General features: G+C 37.1%; 1 protein-coding gene across 1 annotated transcript; it reads left to right on the top strand.

Annotated features, from left to right (window-relative positions):
* Window positions 1-1,265: 1,265 nt before the first annotated feature.
* Window positions 1,266-8,980, top strand: LOC576072 (sodium-dependent phosphate transport protein 2B). Its single transcript, XM_775870.5, has 6 exons — window positions 1,266-1,461; window positions 4,060-4,198; window positions 5,121-5,396; window positions 5,767-6,071; window positions 6,514-6,667; window positions 7,834-8,980. The coding sequence occupies exons 1-6, from the start codon at window positions 1,459-1,461 to the stop codon at window positions 8,739-8,741; spliced, it is 1,785 nt and encodes a 594-aa protein (XP_780963.2). The 5' UTR covers window positions 1,266-1,458; the 3' UTR covers window positions 8,742-8,980.
* The last annotated feature ends 11,155 nt before the right edge of the window (window positions 8,981-20,135 follow it).

The following is a 20,135-nucleotide window of genomic DNA, read 5'->3' as shown; positions in this document are numbered from 1 at the left end:
GCTCGGACGGCGAGGAAGCTAAAGGAAGATAGACGATCATCGACAAGAACGGTAAGGTTATTATATGCACGCTCATGAATTTTGATGTGTTTGATGTAAGGGCGTTGATTTCGTCATCCAGCTTGTTGAGAGGCATGGTACTACCAACGATTACACTCGCTGACCTCCCTCTGACACCCTTCTCCGCTCCATTGGCAGGTAAACTCTAGGTTTTGAGTTTCCATTACATGGGTGTGGCCTCTGATACTCCCCCTCACATACCCCCCTCACATACCCCCCCCCCTCACATACCCCCTCCCATATCCCTCCCATTCCCTCTTCTCATATCCCCTCCCCCGTGCCTCAGTCAGCGTTACGTCTGCGCAATAATTTAACTTTGTCAGAATAGACGTACCTTTGTTGATATCTTAGATTGTTATTGTATATTTCTTTTTATTGTAACAATTTCTTAAATTTGCTTTTATATATATATATATATATATATATATATATATATATATATATATATGTTTTATTTTTTATTTTTACAAAGAACTCACTTCATTGTTATAAGGGGCAGTGCACTGGGCGTGTACATGCAATAAGGGTTGTGAATGTTATGCCACCTTCTCAAGAAACAAAATTAAACAAATGTTATTATGGCGTACAAATGTACTGACCACTATTGTTTTATTGTCCAGTTCACATGGAATGCAGTATAGACATGATAGAAGTTGAACCAAGAAGGAATGCAATATAAATACATGTAAATATTATAATGCAAACACGTTAATATTGTTTTCGACGCGTAATACTTTATAAGAAGAGTTATATCCTTCCGCTATGTATAACCAGTATTGTTTTGTTTTCCTTAAGCCTTTTGAGGTAGGCCTATACTTATTTTTCTTTACATGTAGCTGTTGTGCTTGTAACTTAATCAGAGTTAGGTACCTTCGACACACAATTCTCCCAATATCTCTTATTATATCACTCTTTTGAAATAGAAAAAAAGTAAAAACAAGACACAATATAATACATTATTATGTGCGACGTGCTGCACGGAGCAACAGCTGATTGCCGAACTCGAAACCTGATTGGTCAAAAGCAAAGCCTTTTTATCACCATTGAACAGCGTGTTTGCCCAGAATCCTGGTCTACTCATGGTGATCACATGTACACCACGCTGACTATACCTTACCATTACCCTCATTACCATCACAAAAGAAAGGGGTGTGTCCATAATTTCAATGAAATTACCGGCTTGATATAGAGCCGCTGGTAGATTCTTTATCATTTTCCACATGAGGCTTGGCGCGAGTAGACCGGACGCCGAATCAACGTTTGACTCAGAAAAATCCGCCAGGAAGGGGAAAACACTGTCACTCCTCGCAGCAAACCAAATTGAAATTGCACCTTTCCTAATTTGATATCCATAAAGATTATTCTTTTCAACTTTCGTTGATTGAGCTGAACTTGATAATGGTGAGTACATAATTCATGAACAAATTTTGATTGGGAAAATTTTGAGCATATAAAGTATGTCTTTTCCACGTTTGTTTAAAAGTCTCTTCTCAAAACTTCATCCACCGACTCGTACCGAGTCATAATATTGATATCTTAGCTTATATGAAAATATATCATGTTAATGTCATTTTATTGGGGATTTAAGACGGTACCATTACAAATGTACCCTAAACAGGTTGAATGTATATCAAGAAAGCTAAGAAGTGTTATACTTATAGGAGTCCTTCAGTATTTAAAAGAAGTAAGGCCGGCATCTCATTTTCTGGAAGTCCAAACGCTAGACGTCCAATATTTGTTTTTTGACAAAGCCAAATGTCCTAAATTATTGCAATTAATGTACCTACAGCATCTCTTTTTCTTCAGTTATTTTTTATTATCATGTATGATCATTTTAAGCTTCTACAAATTGCCGTCGTCTTCTGATTTCCTCCTGTTAATTATTTTAATTCATTTCTATTTTTTATATTATCCTTTTGGTGAACGCATTATTTTGTTACACTCGTATCAAAGCAAAAATTATGGTACTCTTGGGCCCTGTTGCTATATACTACCACTGATGGTAACTTTGCCATCAATGTTAAATACCATGGCAACAACGCTTAATAACCAATCAAATCAAGCTTTTCATGGAAGTTACCATTAATGGCAATTTTTCTATGAATCGTATAGAAAAAGGCTGAATAGAAACCGAATTCCAAATATCTACCAATTCTGGTTACACGCAGTTTTGTATCTTTAATGTCCCAATGTTTAAAAATGTATGTCTTTTATGTCTGGGCAGGTAGGTCCGAAAATATTTAGCCCGATTATGTAGAGTTTAACATGAACACCGGATCTCCAAATGAGATAGCTATACAAAGCTAGCTGCTTAATCCTGCATGTCCACGAGGGGAGAGAAAATCTCTCTTTGTGTTCATTAAGTGGAGGTTAAATATCTACCAACTCTGGTGCTACTTGTCCCAATGTTAATCAATGTCTATTATGTGTATGGGTAGATAGGCTTGAAAATTGGCGTAAAGTTGAAAGCCCCAAATGAGCTAGCTGTGTAACCCTGGTCCGGGTGAGGTGAGGGGGACCTCTGCATGTTGAGCGCACAAATGGCGCCAACTCTTTGTGTTATGCAGGTACAGTGTAGTTGCAGTGCTATACGCTACGAATGGCGCCAATTGTGTGTGTGTGATGAAGATATAGTTGCAGTACTATACGTTACAGAATCTCTTTTTTTGGGGGGGGGATTTAATCTAAATTTTGGAATGTCACTAGTTGGATTATGCCAGTCCGGTAGACTAATGTTTGAAATGAACTGAACGTTTGCTGAATGTAAATTACATGGTTTTAAAGAAGCTTCGACTTTACCACATGCTTCATCAAGAATGTGTCTATACACACACCACATGCTCGTGTATAGAGGAGTGCAAACTACATTCTTGATGACCTTTACTTTTGATCAATCAGGCAAATACGGAGAGGATTCTATCTTCATTTTGTCGTTAAAACCCCTATTCATGATAATCCGCAAGATTTTAGTTTCTTCTTTGAATGCCTGGGGCAACAGATATGACCTGCATTCCTCTTCCAAGACTAATTTAGAGTTTAAACTTGAAGTTATTTACATGTATTTATTTATTTATTAAGTCTTCTTTTACCACGGTGGCTTCATCGATGATTTCAGCATTGTTTTACCAAATCTAAAGCTCTGTAAATCTATTTAAACAAATTTGAACAGTATATGATACAAGATACAAACAAGGATAATCAAACGGTTAGAAGCAAAGAAATATACAAGACAAAAATAGAAAATTGTTAATTCAGCGATTAATTTTTCAACCATATAATAAATGTATTTAAAGATTATCCAACTAAAAATATTCTGGAATGTGATGGCTATAACATCAAAACTAAATATAGATCCTGATGTAGTCATTCCCTTTATTATCTCTCTAAATTATTCCAATTGAATACAATTTTGGGTTTACACATTGTAAAAAAAAATATATTTCGACTCATATCTCATATACTTATTGTAACTTCGATGTAGAAAAAAAGCTGCAGAAGTAATAACATGTTAAATTTATACGACTATACAATATATTACCATGGAGTTTACCAATGATGTAATTAAGAGTACGGATTTTATAATTTGTGGACTATTCAACTGTCACTGTGACCATGGCGATCTATTGTTTGTTTGCTATACCTGACTGATTAGAAAGCATTTGTATGCTTTTAAGTAAAGCAACCAGGAAACAAACGGTTTTAAGTAATGAAGAGTAATGTTTTACATAAAACTGCAAATAACTGTCCGTTTTGTTCTCTTTGAAATGATCATTTAGAACACTAAGTTCAATATAATAGGAGAGAAAATATGATACTCAACCAGTCCACCCTTTATTCTTCAGTTACGAAAAATAAACAACACCCCACCCCCCACAACAAAATACCAAACAAAATAGATGGGGTATGAACAATTAATTGTAAACTGTACATTTTAGTTATATGGTATTCATCATGATTCAAATTGTCTAATCATCGAAAAACATTTCATCCCCTGTGCAGGCGTCAGAGAAAGCAGCAGAGAGCGGGTTAGACAATGTGAACACGATGGAGAATGGTGGAGTCATTCCTGACAGCAAGGATAAAGATGATCCCTGGGATGTCGCTCTAGGGGAAATCAATCCAGGAACAAAATGGAGTGGTGAGTTTGTTTGATTGTTTTTTTGCTTGTTTGTTTGTTTTACCCGACTGATATGATAGTATGTGTATACTCGTAAATAAGCAACTAGGAGACCGACGGCTTTAAAAGTCCTCTCCGAGTCCGAGGGACTTGGTAATGAGGATAAATGCCTTTCCAAAGGGCACTGGCACACTGACTTGATTTCGAGCCCGCGACCTCTCAGTTACGAGACCACTGAGCCATCATGCCTTCTTCATCTGTCTTTTCAATTCTAAACAAGTGATCCTACATTTGCTCAGGCAGCAATCGCTCTAGACAAAAACCAGCTCAAGAGCAATTTCAATACGCTTGTAAGTTGTACGTCATGTATTTGTGTCCTGATTACGTAAAACGTCTTTGTCATGTTCGCCCATTTAAATAGGTGTGACGCACAGGACTATTGAACGAACTCGACTCGAGTTGATTTCTAAAAGTTGTTGCTCCAATGATCGGATTTATTTCGTTATAAGTATAGGGATACAATTGGGATTATGTTAGGTTTAGGATCAGCATAAGGGTTTGTAGCTATTGTAGTTCTTTACTGAGTTTTAACACCCATGTGTCTGAATCGTGTTTCAATAAAAGTAAATCAAGACAATTACATTGAAATGATCCACTACCTCCATAATTACCTGAGGTAGTCTTTTATGTTGTAATTTTGCTTGATCTTCATTGTGAAAGTAACACTTTTTGGTTCTCTTGCTTTGTAAAAAAAAAAAAAATGTACGATGCAAAATGTAGTATGTCAATGCAACTTTTGTAACTTGGAATGGTGGAAAATGAGCCCAATCGAAACTCTTTTGATTTTGTTTCTTCTGATTCATTTTGGTTGGTCGATAAAACCTTGCAAAAACTTAAAACGATCATCTTGCAAGTTTGTATTTTTTGTTTTCTCCATCCTCAGAGCGCACAGGAACCGGTAAGGTCATCTTCATTCTACAGTCCCTCCTTAAACTCCTCCTCCTTCTCGGATGCCTCTATCTCTTCATCTGTGCCCTGGACTTCCTGGCAACTGCCTTCAGACTGCTCGGTGGTGAGGCCGCGGGGGAGGTGCTACAGAACAGCGAACTCCTGGCGAATCCCGTTTGCGGTCTCATGATCGGCGTGCTCGTCACCGTGCTCGTACAGAGCTCCAGTACTTCCACGTCGATCATCGTATCTATGACGTCAGCTAGAATTAGTGAGTATTCCCAATTTTCATCACGTTTTCTTTGTAAAATTTTCTGATTTGTAATTATAAAAGATATACATTTTGTGTAGCAATGATTAAAAACGAAGTAAACTGGATCCCCAGAAAGTGACAGGGGTGGAGTGAGTTGGGTAAGGGAAGTTTGCAGGTCAGAATGTACATTTCAGTTGACAGAACGGTCGACTGCCAGTAATGAAGATTATATTTTATAATGTTTTTTTTATAGAAATTCAAACGGGCAGTATACACCGGCCCATCATAAGGAAACGCCACCGATGATAATGGTTTCAAATAGACGATGGTGATGACAATTTTGACGTATTGATAACACTTACATTCATTTTTCTCCTCTCTCGAACAGTTTCTGTGAGGCTGGCCATCCCTATCATCATGGGTGCCAACATCGGAACTTCGGTTACAAACACCATCGTGTCGCTAGGTCAGGTAAAGGAGAAGAACGAGTTCCGTCGTGCATTCGGTGGTGCCACGGTCCACGACATGTTCAACTGGTTGTCGGTGCTCATTCTCTTACCCCTGGAAGTGATCGCACAACCCCTCTTCCGACTCACTTTACTCATCGTCGAAAGCGCTGGAATTGAGAGAAACAATGTCAAGATCGAAATACTGAAAGTCATCACCAAACCGTTCACCAACTTGGTTATTAGGGTAAGAATGAAATCATTATATCAATAAATGATAGTATTTGTACATTTGAGTATTCGGTATCAGTGCTAAGTATCTAGTAACGTCATTCTAGAAGGCAAACACCAGTGACAATTTCATTTCAAAGCGGGCACCACCCTAACTATTGTCCGAACAGCTCCATTCAAGTGGCTAATTAGCTCATTGAGAGTTTTAAAAGATAATTTTGCATGATATTTCCTTGAAACCCTGGGTATAAAACCACCTATCAGAAGTCTGAGCTTGAATTCAAGAATGTTAAAGGTTATGATGGTGAATTGAGGAAAGGCAGGCGTAGACGGATTAAACAAATATATCAACGGAATTAAAAGAATACATTGTTTATTTAACTTCTTTCCTCTTCAGATAATCGCCGAGGTCGATTACTTTCTAAGAATGTTTTTCTTCTCTTGTGTTTGTCTTACAGATTGATAAGGGGGCCATCGAAGACACCGCCCTCAACCCAAACCTCACCGATGTCCGCCTTCTTAAAACATGTCTTGTTGAGACACCCGAGGTAATAACAGCATCACCAGGCGACATGACAACGGCTCTTATGTCATCCACCACGCCCAAACCATGTGAGTACTTATCTCATGTGGCGACTTCCAGTTAAGGATAGCTGCATTATGATGCTTTAATTCACTGATATATAGCTCTCAATTGTCTTTTTAACTTAAACAAAGTAAATTGCAATTTACGGATTATTAGGAAAGAAGATATGACCACAAAAAACAAATACATTTCATTTCACTATCACTATTTTGTCTTACTCAATTTCTGTCACACTGTGCATGATTTATTTTCCATAAAGATCACTGACATTGACATCAATATTATAGCGAAAGAATCTTAAACTAGATCTTCCATTTGCTTTCCTCTTAACCCTATTTTAACTGGGCTATTTCAGACCAGGTTTTTTACTGGGGGGGGGGGGGGGTCAATTTGACCCCCCCCTAAGATCTCGGCCGTTTCACCGCCGATCGCCGCGAAAATTTGCATGCATGTCAAGTGAAGTGTATAGAATACTATGGTAATTTCAAATTTTTGAAAAATTCACTCATTTGCATATTTATGGTAATTTATGCAAATAAGGTCATAAAATTCACATTTCGGCCCATAAATCATAGATTATTCATATTTAAGTATTCTTTTTCACTACATATATTTATTAGACCATTTGGAATAATAATACAACACAAAAAATTGGAAGAGCCAGGTTATTCCTTATGTTATCTCTTGTTTTTATAATTTCTTATGTATTTCATTGTTTTTTTAACTTTTGTATTTTATTGTTTTTGTTGTTTTATTTCATTTATAACTACAATTCAACTATTTTGACCCCAAAACAAACATCTAAACTTTAAACAAGACTGAATAACCAATGTTTTATCTATTTTTAGGAAAAATGACTTTTACATATGTTTTGTACACAAATCACGAAAATGAGTGATTTTCGGGCTAACATGCGAAGACAAAAGGTCACGTGACCTTGTAACCGTAGGTCCGATTTTCAAAAAAATTGTTTTAAAAGATGTGTAAGACTCGAAAGTAAAAAGTCAGGAGAGGAAAATTTTATACCTGCCGCGGTTTCGGAGTAGTCGTGAAATTTCTACAGGGGGGGGGGGGGTCAAATTGACCCCCCCCCCCCCCCAGTTAACGTAGGGTTAAAGTATTACTTTATTTGTAAAACCAGCTCAGAATGAACTCCTCTAAATAGACAATCGTTTGTGTTTTCCTCCATCAGGTGAGTGGCATTGGTTTGCATACTCTGGCTTCAGTGATACGGTTGCTGGGATTGTCATGTTGGTGTTTGCTCTAGCTCTGCTCTGCATCTGTCTGGTGTGTATCGTCAAACTCCTCAACTCACTGCTCAAGGGAAGCATAGCCCTCGTCATCAAGAAGTTCGTCAACGCTGATTTCCCCGGTTACCTGGGCTTCCTGACCGGGTACATCGCCATCCTGATCGGGGCCGTGTGTACCTTCATCGTCCAGAGCAGCTCCATCTTCACCTCGGCTATGACCCCACTCGTAGGGATCGGCGTCATCACACTCGAGCGCATGTACCCACTCACTCTGGGATCGAACCTCGGTACGACCGCGACCGGCATCATAGCCGCCCTACCGAATGAGGGTAAGGACCTCGCCAACGCCATGCAGGTCGCCCTCTCCCACCTTTTCTTCAATATCTTTGGCATCCTGATCTGGTACCCGATTCCTTTCTTGCGTAAACTCCCGATTGGTATGGCCCGCGTCATGGGCAACACCACGGCCAAATACCGCTGGTTCGCCATCTTCTACCTACTCATGATGTTTTTCGTTATGCCTTCTCTTGCGTTCGCGCTCTCCATCGCCGGGAACATCTACCTGTTCGTCATTGGTGGCGCACTCCTCTTTGTCTTCATCATCATCGTCACCATTAATGTCATCCAGCGGAAACGTCCTTCTCTTCTTCCTTCAGTTCTCCGGACCTGGGATTTCCTTCCCTGGTTTCTGCATTCTCTCAAACCCCTCGATTACTTGCTCGGATGTCGATGGTGTCGTAATCGATTCGGCAAGGACAGCGATAGTACGGACTCTATTGTCGCCGTTGCTGACGAGGAGACGAATAACTTCAGTGGTCTTGATAACACAGGTTTTGATACTCCCTTGTAACCGTGACCAGTAAGGCTTTGAACTGCATAAAGCCCAAGACTATTGCAGAAAGACAATTTCCTATTTCTTCCTACCCACTTATGGATGTCATTCGTCTAAATTAGTTTTAAACAGGTTCGGTTGAGTTGTAGTTTTGTTCGGTATTTACTAACCATGTTCGTTATAGATTTCCTTCCCAATGTTAACTAAACTGTCATGTTGTACCACATGCCCCCCCCCCCCCCCAATGGAAGCCATCTTATGAAAATATCTCACTTTTTGTAATTCTTTAGAGGGGGAGGTAGAGTTCTTAAGAATTCTTGTTGGTCATCGATGTTCTGTGCCATATGATTCTGCATTCGATGCCGCGAGATGAAATTCTTTTATTTATTGTGTAGCCTTTTCGAAAGAACACATATTAAAACCATTTTTTATTCATTAAAAATAAATAATTTCGCATTTTGTTTATGGTTTCAAATTGTCAATTCGCACTATTAATATATTCATACTCTATCGACGGGGAAATTATTGAACGCACTACCAAGATACAAGTTCTGTCTTAGAGACCGTAATTGGACTTTATTCGTTTTTTTCAGCTGAGCATTCGATTCTATCCTTTGTTGAAGTCCTGCAATATATGCAAACACTTGTGTTTCTTACTTTTATGGAATCATGCTGTAAATTTCCCATTCATTTAAACATTTCTATATTTTGTATCCATTCACTAAAGTCTTCTCATTAAAAATTATTCAGTACTATATGAATAAACAATACATGGTTATTTAGAGCAATATGTCTGTTAATGTATTTTTTTTAATAGAAAGAACAAGCTAAACTATTTGTAGTCGAAGATCCATAATACATGTACTATAATTTTATAATATTATTCAATCTTCTCTTCAACTTATTGTGATTTAAACTAAACAATACACCAACTCGAACTGAAAATATTCAGAAAGCCATGGATGGAATGTTAATAAACAATATATCTGAAATGATGCATTATTTTAAATACAAAAATGCTGTATATAATCAAAGATGATTTCTGAATAAAAATATGCAAATTAGCAATACAAAAATATGTGTACATATTTCCATAGTAGGAAAAAGCTGCTAATATAATGTTTATATGTATATTTCTGCTGTATTTAAAATTTTATCTTGAGTATTCTATGTTTTGCAATAAATTTGAAAAGAAAAATGCAAATATTTTGAGTCAGAATCTTAATTAGATTGTTGTTCTTCTAATTCCTATCTATCTTGTTCTTATTTTCTATATCTTCAAATTCTTCTTTTTCTTCTTTTTCTTTTCTCCTCCTTCTCCTTCTCCATCTTCCCCTCTTGATCTCCGTCTTCTTCCTCCTCTTCTCCGTCTTCTTCCTCCTCATCTTCATCATTTTTGTTTCTTCTTCGTCTTCCCTTCTCCGTTTTTACCTTAACCATCTCCTCCTCAGTCATGTCCCCTTATTAAACAATATACAAAGCTTATATTTAGGGAGGTATTTGGTAAGAGATATCTGTTGAATATACGATAGTTTTTTCCAGTTTACTTCCAGGTTAACCAAAAGAAAATATGTGAAATCTAGTTCGAAATGCAAAATTTGCAAAAAGAAAATATGGCTTCTATGTCGTATTATAAAACAATAGAGAAAATTCACACAAGGCTATACATATTCAAGATGGATGGGGGACAATGATTTAACTTTAATAGTAGTGTAATAAAGATATGTTAGATTCCCTGGTGAGGTTTCATGCAAATAGTGTTTGTGATAAGAATAAGTTGTGATAATAACTAGGAAGATAATCTGTGAATAATATAGACAAAAAGACGTTTGTGATAAAGTTAACAACTAAATTGTTCATATCCCTTATTTTTTTTCGTAACTCAAGAATAAAAGTGAGACTGGTTGAATTGGGCCTCTGTTGAACGCTTTATATTCAAGCTATTATATGTGTCACATTCTCAGTAATTATTGATCGGGATAAATGAAAATTTTCCAAAATTAAAGAATAAAACAATTTGGTAAGGGGATGAAAGCTTCAGCTGTTAACATATGCACTTCAGTGAGCATCAGAGAAGAAAAAAGTAACTAACGTTATAACGAAAACCCTGATAGATGGCGCTACACCTTAAACTACTTCTGTTCCCATGGATTACCATTTCTGATTTGCATACTCGGATAGGCCTCCACTGTTGCCCATAAAGCTGGAATAACTTTTTTTTTCTTACCTCTGTTCATGGGATGATTGTGTCGTCAGGATGTCTTCTAAGAACTAAAGAAAGTGGACAATCAAGATTTATCAATAAATTTATGAGATGGTATTATCTATCAAGAATAAATCTTATTGTCAGTGGGCAACAATCGAACATAGTTTTCAATTAGAAAGTTTGCTCAGTATACTCTTGCTTAAAAGATTAATAATATTCTAGGTTTCTATGGCGCTTGATACATCTACCAAGTCTGAGTGTCGTTGCCGAGTGGTTAAAGGCGCTTGACTGGAGATTCGAAGGTTGGGGGTTCGAATCCAGACACGGCACTAATATCCTTTGCATTTGCTACTCTCCACCCAGGTGTTAAATGGGTACCTGGTAGGATGCGACCGTCACTGTTGGTCAAACAGTTTTTCGAGCGTCAAGTAACGCCTGGCTGCATGGCTGCTCCCTAGGGAGTGGAGATTGTGCACACAGTGTGTGCGGGCAAGTATTGAATCCAATGACTGGGGTAATAATTGGTTGCAGGCATGTCCTTGGGAGTATTACAGTTATCCATCACCAGGCGCCAATATACAGACGCTCATAAACGGACCAATCAACAATGACTTTCTCAAACTTCCGCATTTTGTACCCACTTCAAACTCTGTTAAAGGTAATGTAAAGTTTTGGGCATTTTTGAAAATTGGACGGATAGTAATTCTTTAAAATGTTGATATATTTTGTTGCCCCTATGGATGTCATATAAGCTCTAAAAAATATAGCCCCTAAAACACTTCTGCTTTCGAAAAAAATCAAATATTTCAAATAGCGCCTAAGGCCATTCCATGGTAGCTTCGACCATGGCAATCTCAGAATATGTAGTTCTGATATATAATTTCCAAATGCGTATAGCAAATCGGCCGATTGTAGTCAAGAAACATCGTTTACAAGCTAAAGTAATATCAGTCTTGAGAGGGAGCTCTACAACATAAAGAGTTTATTATTTACAATCTCATCACTTTAGATTCAATTTCAACCGCGACAACAATCATTGCAAATTATAAAATCGCACATGCTTCCAATATGTTCATTTGAACCGAATTCATGACCTTGTATTCATAACTTTGTATTACCTTTAAAAGTACTATGTCCCATTTGCAGGCCAAACAAATGAAAAGGTTAAATTCCAACGGCATTTGAAAGATAATACTAATTTAGAACTTCCCTAAAAACAAGGGGGCTTGAAAATGTCTTTAAGTGGGAAAATAACGACTATCAGTTGTCGAATCGACTTAGGAGCTATAGAGCCAATAAGAAATAGTCTGATTTTTCAGACCATTGTACCGAATGGTCGTATGTTTTATGCTGCGCAAAGATTCAATCAGTTTAATTTTGGCCATTACAAGAAGTGGGTTATAGATGTAGACAAATGCTCAGGTACCCTTTACAGCTCATTTTATGTATGTTATTACCAAAGATGAAAAAAGCCAGTCAGTCACTCAATAGTGTCTGACAGTGAAGTCTAGCAAGTAAACGGTTTCCTTGCATAGTTTGAATATTAGGACACTGCTTAACGTTTAAATTTCACAGATAGGAGATACATGACATATTCATAATTCCTGTAAAGTTCTACAGAATTTGATGTTGGCTGCAAAAGGGACATAGTATCTTTAATGTAACATCTAACAAAAGAGGACTTACGAATAAAAAATCATGAAAAGATACACTGACCAATGCAGCCTCGAAGCAATTAATTTAAAGAGTTCCAAGTCTACGGATCGAGCTGACTTGAGGATGAGAAAGATGTTTTTCTAGTTCTCATTACGCAGTGAATACTATTGTTATTGTCACGTTTTTGTTTGCACATTAAAGCTATAACTTCTTAAATTCCGATTTATTTTTAAATACAAAAAGGAGGGCATGACACAAATGGGATGAACATAAACCTGTGATAATGTGTTACCTGGCGGCTTGGCACCATGCTACTGATTGTCAATATTCATTATGAAGGGAAGGATGACATGCAGATTACTATAGATGGCGCTAGATTAAAGACGGTAAAACTTCCCTTAGACTCCCCCCTCTCATTATCTATTCCCTCTCTCTCTCTCTCTCTCTCTCTCTCTCTCTCTCTCTCTCTCTCTCTCTCTCTCTCTCTCTCTCTCTCTCTCTCTCTCTCTCTCTCCCCTCCCCCCTCCCTCTCTCTCTCTCTCTCTCTCTTGACAGGGGGGGGGGGGGGGCATGCATCGCTCTCGTTCTCCAATAACTCTACCACCCCTCACATTTCTCCCTTTCTCTGTTCTCGAAATCCCAAGACTGTTGATTCTTAAAAAATACTTATTTCAAGTTCCTTAGGAGGGGGCGTATAAAACTGTACTGCAAACGTTCGATCTATCACACTTAGCCGTACTGTCAATTTTCAGGTCCCCCCCCCCCCCCTCCGTTCGCTTTGATAAAAGAAAAGTATAACACGAACAGAATGGAGCATGGAGCTATAACTAGCACCTATAACAAAAAAAAGGGGGGGGGGGAGAGGTCACATGGCAACCCTCTATGCGCCTTCATTTTAAGCCTTTTACTGGATTGTCCACCGGTGTAAAAACTGTTTGAAACTACGGCAAGGCCATGCAAAGTTAAAATGAGAGTCCCAGTGAATTACTTTGAAAGTGCATGCATTGAGCACGGAGTTTTCTACGCGATACAATTCTACACATAAAAAGATTTCGTTTGACTTTTCCTACCACATATTAGACGTAGGAAAGAAATTTAAAAAAGAAAGAGAACGAAACAAGACAAAGTATTAAACATGTTTAATTGGATCTCTACAATGGATCTAAACTATACTTCCTTATTCGTCTCTTATTAATTTTTGCTAGTAATTCCGCATGAAGAAACCAAACCAAGGCTTTTGTATCATGTATATGGTGTCTTATTCTGTAAAGCACTTGGAGACATATGAATGTAAAGCTCATCTTATCGTGGAAATACTGATTATTCTTAATCAATAATATTTAAAACGAAAAAAACAAACATTAAACGTTGCCTTTGGGGCTTACAAAAGCCGTACAACTACAAAGGATTTAAAATGCTGTGATGCATCAGGGAGATTTATAGGTTCTCTGTCAATTTTATTATTATTATTATTATTATTATTTTATCATGAATCCTCTATCTTGCAGAACATGGTAAAATCTGACCTTTCTTGCCATTTTACAATATTATATGAGCGGTGTCTCACTTCCTTTTTCTCTTTTATACAAAGGTCATTTTAACTTCTTATATTGTATCATTATTTACCTTTAATATGATCTTACCTTTACTGTATATATTTGATGTTATACTTTATTTTTTCTGTCACTATATTCAATATGGAAACATTTTGCATATCTATTTGTATTTTTTACAAAGCAGGGCAACATGAAATATTAGTATTTTGTTTTTTATCGTAACTTATTTCATATTGCTAGCTTTACTTGTTTATCATTGTGCTTTGATGTTAATATGCTTGATTTATTCAATTTGTTGTCTTTTTCTTCCTACAACTGTTAATATATATATATATATATATATATATATATATATATATATATGTATGATTTTGTTTTGAGAAATTTGTATATACATGTATTTTTATTGAGACAGGGCCTTATGGAAGACCATTTTTTAATCTGAATGAGATACCCTGTATAAATATGTGACATAAATAAATTTAAAAAATGCGAAATCAGTCAAAATTATAAAGGATCTTATACCAATTAAGAGTGCCATTAACGGAATTTAAAAAAAAATTGTTATCGTTGCAGACGACATTCGACAAACGGTCCACAAAACAACGTTCAGCAAATATGCGCAATTCTTAATCCTGATTAACTGAATCGATCCGCTCAAAATCCACAAATATTTTCCTGCAATTTTAGAACTGATTTATAGAATAAAAATCAAATTGAAAACGCGAAAACATGATGCAAGAAAGGGACAAACAATAATAGCTTCCGGTCTTTCCTTTCATCTATACATCTAAAAAGAATTACACTCTGCCGCGGGATAAAGCATTGCCGTCTCCATGACATCCAACTACATAACTTGAGGGGTTGCTCAGTTCATTGTACCACTATTTAATCATTCGATGACACTAAATTGGCAACCTATTACCTCTGTATAAACATGCGACAGAGCTTTCGTTTAAACGCCCTTTTTATTTAATCTCGAGGAAGAAAAAACAAGTTTGATACGTAGGGGAAAAAATCCACTTAGCACTCGTAAGGCTTCTCGAGATCTTTATATCGAGTTTAAATCTTTTAGGGATGAATGGAACGAAAAGGAGCAAGGAGATATATTAACTGGTATCTGATCGGATCATAGAAGAAGAATTTAGCATGTGGGAGTGACGTAACAATCTTCTTATAGAAGACAACAGTTTATTGGACTGAGAGATATTCTATTTGACGATCTCGAAAGTTGTCTCCTGCATAAATCTTGTGCATGTTCAAACTTTGAAAGTTATAATCATCAAAATGACCATTTGGGAACAGCTATGAGAGGGGTTTTTTGTCGATATATTTTCTACAGTCTGGCTAAGAAAGAACAATGCAGAATGATATGAATTCTAATTACCAGCAACAATTTAATGTCCATTGGAGAAAGATTTCGATGAGTGTTTCATGTCTTGGTTATGGAACTGCCCAAGACATTTTCATCGTCTGATACACCCAAAGATAATACAACGCTTCGTTTTGTTTGTATCTGTGTGCGAATGTGTTTCTTCTTTTTTCTCGTTAAATCTACAGGGATATTATTAACGATTTCTCAGTTTAAAAAATGGAAATTGTGAAACTGATTTCGATAAGGCATCTTCCAATGCCCATGGAATTTAATTCCTTCATAGATTTATCACTGAACAATTTTTCTTTGTACAATGACTACAATGTATGGGAGGGTTTTTGTTTTGTTTTAGTAGCTCCAGATCATCTGACCCTGCCAACACGAATATCTTTTCTTGTTGCAACATAATGTGACACCCAATCTTTTCTCCCTATCTGATAATGATTGAATATGAGTATTTCTTCACAAAAGTGCAAATTGTGTAACACATTTATTTTTCCATTTTACTTCGTAATTGTCATGCTCGGGGTGGGGAGCACCGGGATGAATACAAAACAAAGGACATGATATTAAGATCGACCTTTATGAAATGTTTACGAGTAAAAAAATGCGTGATAAGACCATCAATAAATTGCCTATAAAACTTCATTGAAAGCATGTCTATCGATACAGTTACGTGATGATGTGTCGGTGCTGAATGTACAACTTGTAATTCACTCGTTGAGTTTGGTATACACTACAAACATAAACTCATTGGCGTCGCTATGAGCATGAAGTCTTTCGTCTACGGCTGATTGTCAACGAAATGGAGTTAAGTCTTTTGTCAACTTTGTTTGGTGCTACGGCAGGCACCCAGTGAAAACGAATTCGTTTGATAAAATTATGGAAATGCAAGCACTACTTTAAACAAACAGAACTTTGCCATTCCTTGCTCATTTTTCCTGATTGAGGTGTCATATGGAAGGGAAACTTAACTTTCTAGAAATGTGGATTTCTCCTTGAAATTCAGATACCGTCTGCCAAATGACTTTTTGGTTTCCTCTCTTCAAATTCATTTTGATCACTCATTCGTGAAATATATATTTTATGTGTTACATCAAATGAAAGAGAAGGATCTAAGCTTTCCAAATATGTGTAATTTTTTAATTATAAATGTGATTAAGTTATGATAAAACATCGATAAATCTCGGTTTCGTTTTTTCTGGGACGCACTGTATAGAGCTGTACCATCACCTTCATGGATTTGTAAGAGACAGTAACGTTCTAGGAAACTAAAATATATTTTTTATAGCCTTGAATCTTTTATCAAATTGTTCGATTATAAATTCAATTACAAAGTGATGCGATTCAGTTTCCTACAACGTTTTTGTCTCTTACAAAATGTGGAGGAGGCGCAATGGCTCAGTGGTAGAGCAGTGGTCTCGTAATCAGGAGGTCCCGGGTTCAAAACCAAGTCAATCCGTCGGTCCCCTGGCTGTTTACTTATATAAGGTAATGCTTTCTTAGCTGTCAGGTAAAACAATCATCAAACAAAATTTATTTAAAAAACCCCGCTGAAATGGTGTATAAATGTGAAGATGTCGTCAGAACACGAAGTTTGTTTCGAATCTGATGTGGACCTGGTGAAGAAAGAGGTATAGCAGTATAGCGGTTCATTCATTTGACACTGGGTTCGAATCCCAGTCCAGCGCTGTTATCCTTTGACAACGCGTTAATCTATACATTCCTCTCTCCAGCGGGGTGTAAATGGGTGTCTGTTGTGCTTGGATATAACCGGATAAGTATCAAAGGGGAAGTCCACTCTGATATTAATTTGTTTTTGATAGAATAAGAAAAATGAGAGAAACAAATCAGTATCAATTTGAGTAAAAACCGACTATAAATAATTTTAAAGTTGCGAATCTTTTAAGGTCTGATCAATCAAACAAACACAAATTTGCACCTCTGTGAGGTATCCTTCAATAAGTTTTATCTTCCCTAAAGAAAATTCTAAATAAATATTCAACCTAAATATAACTATTGCAAATATGTTTTTATACAACCCATGTATGAAACGAATCTATTCCGTCATCATTAACAAAGAAAATTAAAGTTTATGACATTTCTGTACAGAAAAAAATGGAGAGGATCTCGTAAGGTACGTCAAGGTGTTACCAATTTGTGTTTTTACAACTTTAAAAAATTCACAACTGTTTACATTTTTAATCGGTATCTATTCTTAGCAAGGTGGACTTCCCCATAGCACTATACAAGCATTATTTTCACAGGAGCGCCATGGCGTGACGTGCAATTCCGCTGTATCATGTGCCACTATAATATTTCTTAAATTTATTATTGTCATGACTACCAGTCCTTAATTGAATTGCGAATTATTTATCATTGTGTATGGCAATGACACACATCTTTAGGTAAAACATTTATGGGCGAGACATGATAATTACCCCGTTAGCTTTCACATTTTGCGCTCTATAATATGATGATGAATTAGGATTTGGATTTGGATGGCCTGTCAATTTAGGTGATCTGGAAGAATAGGTTTTAATTAGTTCAGGTGTGGTGAAAAAGAATCCTCACTTTCTATCCTCAGAAAGTACTTCAAAAGGAAGGCAAAATAGTAATTATCTAACTGAATTCCGTTGATCACCCGTTAGAGCGATCCTCAACGGGCATTAATCCCTCGTCTTTTATGCCCAATTTCAATGTCGATGAGTTTAAAGCTACTTCTCCGTATTATTGCGGTGAATATAAGATGGGGATTATGAAGGGGCATGGGATTAAAACAGGTGATAATGGATGATGGGCGCGAGATGTAGGAGAGAGGATTTGCGCGGTCATCAAACAACATCGAAAGCTGGAGAGGAATAAAGGCGCGAAATCAAGGCGGTCTTGATGTTCCTTGAGGGAAATGAATAGGTAGGTTGGTGGGAGCAAACACCGTAAGTGTTTAGAAAGCTTCCGATCCCGCTAACTATCTTTTCCATTGTGGTAGATACAACCTCTTTCTTTCTTTCGTTCCCCCTTTATTTCTTTCTTTCTTTCTTCACGAGCCCTCTGGTATGCCAGTCTTAATTAAAACATCTTTCTCCAAGATGAAAACTAAACATTACGGATCAGATTAAAGAGGAGCTTTAGGATGGAGGCAACTGAAAAATATTTACGCTGCAGTACGAGGAAGAGAAAGACCACGTAATGAGTAATAATAATAGTTCGATCTTATATAGCGCATTTCAGGACCGCAGGCCCTCTCAAAGCGCTTTACAGAAGGTATATTATGAAGCACAATCATATACTATCTGTTAATCAACACATTTGCCTTTGCTTTACGAGCAAAGCCAGAGACTAATTTCTCACACTTTTTATCTCTTCATACTACTTTCTGTCCCGTTTTTGCGTTTTCTTTATTTTTTTCTACCTCTACATATCTCCCACCTTAATTTTCTTTCTTTTCTTACTCTCTAATCATTCGCCCTGTCTGTCTGTCTGTCTGTCTGTCTTATGTCTATCTCCCTCTCTTTCTCACCTTCTCAGCCACACACACACACACACACACACACACACACGCACACATTCTCTCTCTTTCTCTTTCTTTCCCACCTTTTTAGCCCCCCCTCTCTCTTTCTGTCTCTCTCACCTTCTCAGCCCCTGTCAATATTATATCTTCATTTCATATCTGTACCACACCGTATATACATTCTTATAATGACCAGGGTAATTTCACAAAAATGTGTTCTTCAGATGCAGTTACTAAACAATCAGTAAGCCGAATAGTCAAAATAACAATATGATGCTTGCGTCCCCTTTATTTAATCTCATTAATCTTCTGTTCATCTAACTTCTTCAGGTCTTCATATTGTGACATCAAACACTTTCACACCACTCCCTCCCCGAAAACAAATAGAGCATGTATCTTAACTCTGCATAATATTTAATTATTTCTTCAAGCCGTGTGATGTTGGAAACCATGTAACGATTATGTTGTATTAAACACGTAATGTGGTTACGGGTCAGTAGCACAGTGTACTAGATTGAAAAGATAACATGTTATATGATTAGGGAAGGCAGATCGACCGATCAATACTCTTTCATCCCCGTAGTAGTAAACAACTCTCTACCGGTCAATAAGTTTCACATCAGTCTTTTATTTCAAGGGCGTGCTCCCATCTCCATCTATATTGAGTGCCGATCGACGGAAGTGAGAAATAACCGACCCCTTCATGACCCAAAGAACACAATTTGCAAACAAGCACAAAGAACATGCCCAAGAAATAATACTACTTCCTCTGAATACTAAATTTTGCTTAATAAAACTTCCGCCGCAAAGCGTAATGATGCCTTATGATATGGCCCCTTTTTGTGTTAGCTAAAACAATTTTACGAAATTGAAAGATTCCTCGACTATACCCTTGATATGAACTTCACAAGAATTCTCTAATTGCAGTCGGAAATTCCATTAATATTTTGTGTGTTGTGTGTGTGTTGTGTGAGAAAGGTTCAATCGCTGCGAATGTACTTTTTGATGTTGATGCTAGCCCGCATGCGCAGTGGTGCGTAGCTCAGTTTGCGAGCGTTGATTGGCCGCCACCACCTGTGCGATAACTTTTGATACCCCTTCGGTATCC

Source organism: Strongylocentrotus purpuratus, unplaced genomic scaffold, assembly GCF_000002235.5.
Source record: "Strongylocentrotus purpuratus isolate Spur 01 unplaced genomic scaffold, Spur_5.0 spur5_scaffold_9, whole genome shotgun sequence".
Taxonomy (NCBI): Eukaryota; Metazoa; Echinodermata; class Echinoidea; order Camarodonta; family Strongylocentrotidae; genus Strongylocentrotus; species Strongylocentrotus purpuratus.
This window is presented reverse-complemented; position numbering and strand designations above follow the sequence as displayed.